This window comes from Haplochromis burtoni, unplaced genomic scaffold, assembly GCF_018398535.1.
Source record: "Haplochromis burtoni strain Fernald_Lab_line unplaced genomic scaffold, NCSU_Asbu1 Contig_206, whole genome shotgun sequence".
NCBI lineage: Eukaryota > Metazoa > Chordata > Actinopteri > Cichliformes > Cichlidae > Haplochromis > Haplochromis burtoni.
Window position 1 is genome coordinate 724,550 of NW_024582567.1, and position 8,063 is coordinate 732,612.

An 8,063-nucleotide genomic window follows, 5' to 3' on the forward strand; every position below is an offset into this window, starting at 1 on the left:
TGGTAATCATTGTTACAAGTAACTCTGCAACTTCATTGTTATTTAAAGGTAAATTTTGTTGAGGGGAAATACTGGGAGAGAGGTAATCAATAATTGTTTCTTTTATTCATAAGGGAAGAGAAGATTTCTTATAAAATAGCACCTGATATTAGGCTATCATCAGTGAGCAGAGACAGTAAAGCTACTTTTAGCCTTTAAACAATCATTTGCAAAAGCATCAGTTAGTTAGGCCTGAAGTCTATTTTTTTATAAAAAGGTATTGAATAATAAAAAGAAACACAAAACATATTTTTGTGTATTATGCTTTTGTAATTATTAATAAAAGTAAAGATAGTACAGGTCTCGGCATCACAGCAATGCAAATAATTTGAAATAATGTATATGGTCCGTGGAAATGGTGTTCAGGTACTTTTATAATGGAGTCAAGTAAACTGGCGATGTGTTCAGTTCATATTGAAAGGTCCACATCATTTTCCTCTCTGCTTCTGTCTGACCTCATGCTTTTCTGTTCCTCTTCACTACTTTAATTTCTGTTGGATCTATAAGGTCTTTCTCTGCCTGTCTCTGTCTACCTCATCGCTCTGTCTATGTGTCAATCATTTCATTCCCATCTCCTGTATCTTTATCAAGTTGGGACTAAAATATCTTTGGAGCCTTTCTGAAACTGAGACCTGGAATGCACTACTGTGGAGTTTAACATGCGCCCACATAGACACACACACTCTCACAGACACACAAACTTATGCACTTTAACCAGCTATAACAGGTGTACTTTCTGAATACCAAATAGACACAGACTTGCATTTACGATTTAGATGCACGTGCATATAATTTAACCATCGTATATGCCTTCAGATATAAAGCCTCACAGACCATGCATACATATACACACTTGTTGGTACAGTACTAACAGTTAGCCCATGCCCTGTGTGCAGAGGAGACAGTGCCCCCTGGTGTGGGCCACTCAGTACTCCCGGTCAATAATATCTTGACCCGATCTATTTTGAGAGCACTCATTTACTCTTCTGCGATTGATTACTCCTGCCTGAAACATGGAAACCAACTGCATGTGCAGAAAAAAAAAACACAAGCCGTTCTGTAAAATTCACATAGATCATGAAATAATTAAGGATGTAGTAAATAATCTGTAGTTCTGTAATCTATTAAACAATATATATCTTTGTCAAACAATAAAACAATTTAAAAAGGTACCTATAGTAAAACTTTACTTATATTACTCTTATTTTGTATGTATTTCCGGGAACAGAGTTTTTAAAAAGTGTTCTAGAAGTCCAGCTACTATGGAATTTTAGGACAACAATGTTAGGTCGTGTCGATTTTAAGAATAATCAAATGTAAATTTCTGTTGAAAAAAAATGAGAGTAATACAGCATGTGGTTAAAATTAACAAATGGTAAATTGCCTGCCTTATGCTATAACTATATGTAACGGTATAGTTATATGGTGTTATAAACAGTATTAAAATGTGAAAATACACATTTTGGGCAACACTATGTGTAAGTGATTGATTTGTTCACTTTTTTCTTTAAAAAAAATATGTTTAATGATTAAATATATGGACACTTTGAGTAATTTATAACAGATAGTTGTTATTATTTTTATTAGTATTGGTAGTAGTACCAGTAGTAGTAATATCCACATATATAGTATTAATCAAAATTTACTTCTTTTACATTAGATTTTATGTTAATTAGGTGTGAGGCCTATATATAAATTATTCACATGCTAACAGGCCACCTGTTATAGACGAATTAGTACAAGTGAAATAAGTTAAACTGATGCCCATATAAATGCACAAACAGATCACAAAACATCACTATTTCCCAGTTATTATGCCCCCAGAAAAGACTGTTTTTACAACACAATGCAGCGAAGGAATAAGTAACTTATTAGATGAATACACATTCATTTGAACCAATCCAGGCTACACTTTTTTTCCGCCAACAGCTGCCACCTCGACTGTCTGTTCCAAAACTGGTTTCAGGTTGTCGCCACGGCGTGTTGTATCTCTTTTCTCCAACAGAGGTCATAATGCGTGTAATCACAAATGACTATGCATTAATTAGCAAGAAGACAGGCCTAAGTGCACACAGATATACTACAACGCGTACAGGTGAGCATCCAAACGCACTGACCAAGTAAACAAGCTTGGTTGGAGTTGGTGGTTAATCTTGGTGTCTGCATAGAGGAAACACCGCCCTTGATGAAGCGACAACAGACCACAACCTCCTATGTAATTACTGGTGATGAATGAAATTGTAATAATAAGCGGAGGCCATGTAGATGCGCTAAGTAGTGAAACTTCGGGAGCGGTTTACGCCTCCCGCAGGCCAGAGCGCGCACTGCGTGAGGAGCGCCTACATATCGGAGTACACATACGTTCATGGATGTGTCGGTTTGTGAACTACAGGCAAAAATAACCAGCTGCAAGTGGAGAGCATTGGCCATTTTATACTCTCGCTCCTGTTCGATCTCCCTCCTCAGCCTTTCCGTTGTTATTGGATTGGATTTAATCACACAGACACCGTGTACCACAGTCAACTTAGTTTTAAAGCAAAATAAAACGACAAGAAAAAAAATACTGTCAGTAAAACAGATGAACTTTTATTTCACCGCCCTTTCTGCGCATGTCATGTGCTGCAAAAATACTCAGCCTAAGAAGCCAATTAAATTGGATTTAACCGTTTTTGAAATAATGAAACTGAAACGGACGTTGCGAGTCGACTGTATAATCATGGTGAATTTCTCTTGAAACAAATGGAAAATGAGCTATAACTGCGAGGCTTGGACTTAATAATTTGGGATCACTATAACATTTAGTTGGAGGATATGTCTGATACTAAGGGGGTGAAAAAAAGTTTTAAATAGCCTCATTCCAAGTCAAACGTCTATTCATAGGACGGACGGACGCTACGATTTGCCGTGTGGATTCTTTGGTTATGTTCCGAGGCTCCATTTCTATCAGACAGAAAGGGGGCGGGGATGGGATATTCAGATGAGCCGGAGTGACAGCTCCTGTTTCCCCCAATGCTCTGTGTGTCTGAAACTCCACTGGCTCGTTCCCTCCTAACTCCTCACTTCATAGTGCTGCGTACTAAAAACATCGGACGCTAGGGGATCAAGACGCATGCCACATTGCCTCTATGTGGGCACTTTAACAGATCTTTCGGGGGGTTTTTCCCAGTAAGGGGGCAGTGGAGGGAGGCCTTTTTTTATTTTCACTCTCTGATGACTGTTTGCACGGCTGATTATTGAGTTGATTGTTTATTATTTTGGCCGCTGTTGTCCGCCGCCTTGTGCGTTTTTTTTCCTCCCCCTTTTTGGATTCGGCGACCTAACGCGCGCTCACCAATGTCCTATCCTCAGGGTTACCTCTACCAGCCCCCGGGCTCTCTGGCGCTGTATTCATGTCCGGCTTACGGGGCCTCGGCTTTGGCCGCCCCGCGGAACGAAGACTTGGCGAGGTCGTCGTCTGGCTCAGCCTTCAGCCCATATCCCGGGTCAGCTGCTTTCTCCGCTTCGGCCGGTGCAGGCTTCTCCACTCCACTGTCATACTCCACGGATCCAACCACGGGATTCCCATCGTACATGGTAAAACATCTTCTTTGTGTTTCTTTATGATAAAGCTTCAGAGAAGGCGATTGTCGGCGTTTTAAAGTCGCAGGCGAACAGCGCCGATAAATCGGTTTGCGTTTTCTTTTTTTTGTCATGATTCACTCCACAGAAAGTAGTTGCGGAACTTTACCATGGAGTGCTATACATTCATATCTGGTGGCCTCCTAGAGGGGTCCTCGCTATAAAAATCTTTGACCCCCTTGACTTAAATGGGATTTTTGATCGTGAGCCGCAGATTGGAATGGCTTTATTGACGCTTAACACTTCCTGCGCAGTTAATTGTATAAAATGGAATGCCTAGGATTGCCTTTTAAGCGTCTGGCTTCTAAACATCGACTTTATGCGCCATAGAAATCGAATATAACACAAACGATGACCCTTTTCTTCATCAGCCACGCACTAAAATCAGGAATGGATGGGGTGGTATAATTCTTGGTTAAATAAACTAAATTTTAACACGAAAAGCATGACTCGCAATGTTAATGACACAGGGCACCTCAAGCGTTCTAGGAAAGGTGCACATCAAGTGATTCGCTAATGGGATTTCTAATGCTGCAAAGAGACGATATGTTAACACATTGGAGCTGCCACCATAAACAAAAAGCAGCCACTGAAAGGAAATGAGTTGGTTAATAGGTGATTAAAGAAAATTAAAATTTCCTTTTTGTTATCTTAACTGCTATATAAAGGGGAACCCTGTTATTAGTTAATCCGATAATGATCCTAACCATTAGTTAACCATTACTCCTCGGCTTTTTGTGGCCTGCTTTTGCCCACGATGTGTTCAGCATGCCTGTTTACAATTAGTCCTTTTTGATTCAACCCGACAAGTGGGTTAAACCATAACAACAATAACAACAATAATACTTAAACAATTAGTTATTATTTATGCTTTGTTTATATGAAACAGTCCACTGCATTCCGAAATCCTGCGACGATATTTAAATCACTTTATAATATATAATTGATATAAAATGAAGATAAAATCTGGTACTACTTTTATATTTGAGTCCCGTCATTTTTCACTTGTTTGGACACGTTTTTCAAAAAGGAATGGTTATAGGCCTACTTTTTAAAACACTGTTGAATAAAGCATGTACAGTTATAGCTACTTATGATGTAATTTTTGTCTTATCATTTATTATTATTCGTCAAAATGTAAAGTTTATATATACATATAAATTTGTAATTTCCAACGCATAGGAAATTGTTTTTCAATATAAGTCACTTTGTACAAGCCACATTAATGTCAATTTTTTTTTTAAATTCTTTTTAATGTCAGTCTAACTCAGCTCAGCTCTTGACTTTTTTCTTTCTTTCTTTTTTCCTCCAACTTTTATCCAGTCCTCTCCATACGACGCGCACACCACAGGCATGGCCGGGGCGTTGAGTTATCCCCCTTACGGGAGCCCAGGATACCCCTTCCAGCTCAACGACCCGGCTTACCGCAAAAATGCCACCAGGGACGCCACGGCCACCTTGAAGGCCTGGCTGCAGGAGCACAGGAAAAACCCGTATCCGACGAAAGGAGAAAAAATCATGCTGGCAATTATCACCAAGATGACCCTGACGCAGGTCTCTACTTGGTTCGCAAACGCTCGGAGGAGGCTCAAGAAGGAGAATAAGATGACATGGGCACCCCGGAATAAGAGCGAAGACGAGGACGAAGAAGACGGGGACGGCGAGAGGAAAGAAGTGGAGCGCTCAGAAAAAACCCTGGATAACAGCGAGGCTTCAGCGGAGGATGAAGGTGGGGTATTATCCGGCGACCAGGTCATGATCAATTCAGAGTTGGATGGGAAGGAGGGGGTGCCCATTTTATTTACTTCACAAGTTATGTGCTGCACTGCTGCTTTATGTCAAAATATCAAAGACATGAAATTATAACTCAGTTACGTGAATTATAGTTCTAACACACACACACACACATATATATATTTTTTAAATTAAAATGTGTTTGCAAGACAGTCGAGTCCACGAACTATTTAGGTAGCCAAGTTGATTGATATCAATTTTTAATGAAAAACGAGGTTCTAAGACTCAAGCTACACGTAATGACCTGTTAGAAGGAACATTTTATTTTCTTAAGCGTGATTAATGACAGGTCACTGGCAAGCAGACACCGAGCATAGCAGTAGCCATAAGTGGTCTCAATAAAACTAGACTGTTAATATTGTTACGATGAAAACGTCGACGTGCATGATTATGTGAAAAAAAAAAAGACAGCACAATTGTTATGGTATAAAATATACATTAAATCCAGCCTACTTTATAAATGATGCATGTACCACTATTTAAGTAAGGCTGGCTGTAAAGTATTAACGATTAATGGACTTTATAAGTTTTATACAGTTTACTTTTGAGACTTTCTCACTTTCTTTAACATTTCTAACCCTTTTCCATTTATTTGCATGCTCGTCTTAGGCATCAGCTTGCACGTAGACACCCTGACGGACCACTCCTGCTCGGCAGAGTCAGACGGGGAGAAGGTCAGCTGTGTGGGAGAGCTTGGCTCGGAACAAGCCGGCGACAAATGCGAAGAGGACGGCGAGGACCCAAACCGCGACCAGCGGGCTCAGCTTTCACCTAAACCCGTCACGTCATCGCCACTGACCGGAGTAGAAGCTCCAGTTCTCAGTCATCACCATCACCACCACCACCACCACCTCCACCATCTCCACCACCTCCACAGCCAACGCGAGGATTTAGCACGGAGCCTCGTCAGTAGCAACAATATTAACACCAATAAATCCTCCTCATGCCTTGACAACAGGCCTTCTTCGGGAGCGCCTCCTAACCCCACGGTCAAACCCAAATTGTGGTCGCTGGCGGAAATTGCTACCTCGGACCAAAAGCACCAACATCAGCAACAGCAACTGGGGCAGTCAACTGGGCAACCAAATTGCCCCTCCTCCAGCGGTGGACTTCTCACTTCCCCAACGCCTTCCGCAGCCTCCCCGGCTGCCAGTTCGCCCTCCCTCTACCCGCCCCCCTCCATCCTCGGAAGACCTATTTATTACACTTCACCCTTTTATAGCAATTACACAAACTATGGCAACTTCAGCCCCCTGCAGGGTCAAGGGATCCTGCGGTACACTAATTCATCTGGAGTGAGTCTGGCTGCTGCCGCCGCCGCCGCTGCCGCTGCTGCTGCAAACGAGGGTCTCAGTTCTTCTCAGCAGGCTCTGGAGGCCAGCACAAACCCCAAACACAGGCCAGACTCTCCCCTCGTTAAAAATAATCCAAACCAGATTGTTGTTGAGCAGCAGCAACAGCATTTCAGAACCGCAAATTTAGAAGCAAAGAAAGGTACGTAAAATATGACGCGGTAAAAAAAAAAAAATCATAATAATTAAAAAAAAAGAGAGAGACTAACTTATGAAAACTTATTTAATCTAGTGTTGAGTCCTAAATTTGTATTTTAATTCAACCCTGTAAGGAAATGGCGCCACGCTGGAGGTAAAATGAGCTCACTTGTTTCCAATGCAAACTAACTGGTTTTCTTTTTCACTTCCATGTGTCACTGCAATGACACCAAAGCATGATCTGAACTCTTTAGCCTTGTTTCGGGAAAGAAAAAAAACAAAAAACAAAAACAAATAGCACCAAAACAGAACAAATTGAAGCCTTCATATTCAAGCGATCTTTCACAAGAAACAGCTAACACGACGTGATTTTTCATTTGTGCTAAGAAGAGTACATTTTAGGACTGAATATGAGACTAAATGACTTATTAAGTTGGACATTTTTCAGCGCAGTAAGGAAATGAACGCGCACTATGGCCTGTTATTCGTTTTCATTGCAGTAATCTCCCGGAGTAATAAATTTATAATTGCCTACCAGCCCTTAAAAAAGAAAAAAAAAACTACGCATATTTTGATCTTTCCGATGATCCCACGGGATCATAAGAATCCGGTGACGGGGTTTCTATTTGCAACAATCTTGCCTTACAAAGCAGTAGGGATATAACATACAAGCCAATTGCAAACAAAACTTACAAGATCGCGTCTACAGATACACATTAAAACAACACTATGAAGGACGGGCCTGAAATAAGCTTATCCATGCGCTCAGACACGCGCGGGCGCGCGCGCGCACACACACACAGTGGGCACCCTGTGAATCCAATAAGCAGACAAAATGTTGCCATAGTTTTGAGCAGGAATCCTATTTTTAATGTTTCCTGTGTGTGCGCGCGCGCGCAGCGGGCCCAAGACCTTATCTTTCAACCTGGAATAATTCTAATTACACAGGGTCAGCCAAAAGCAAACAAATGAGTTTGTTTGCCGTGTGCAGTCATCGTGGAACTTCACGTTTTCAAATGTCACTTAGGTAGCTGTGGTGGTTACTTTCCTTGCGCACATTTAAAGCTTTCCCTACATGGCGACGAATAGCTTAAGGACGTTTTAGTAGCAGTATAAGCAGAA

At 41.2% G+C, this 8,063-nt stretch overlaps 1 protein-coding gene across 1 annotated transcript; it reads left to right on the forward strand.

The window, feature by feature from the left end:
• Window positions 1-2,940: 2,940 nt before the first annotated feature.
• Window positions 2,941-6,299, forward strand: irx2a (iroquois homeobox 2a; the record flags this gene model as incomplete). The annotated part of the gene is given in 3 exon segments (XM_005936024.3): window positions 2,941-3,612; window positions 4,981-5,386; window positions 6,061-6,299. Coding segments are annotated over 3 exon segments (885 nt in total), but the record flags the coding sequence as incomplete, so codon positions are not given.
• Window positions 6,300-8,063: the final 1,764 nt, after the last annotated feature.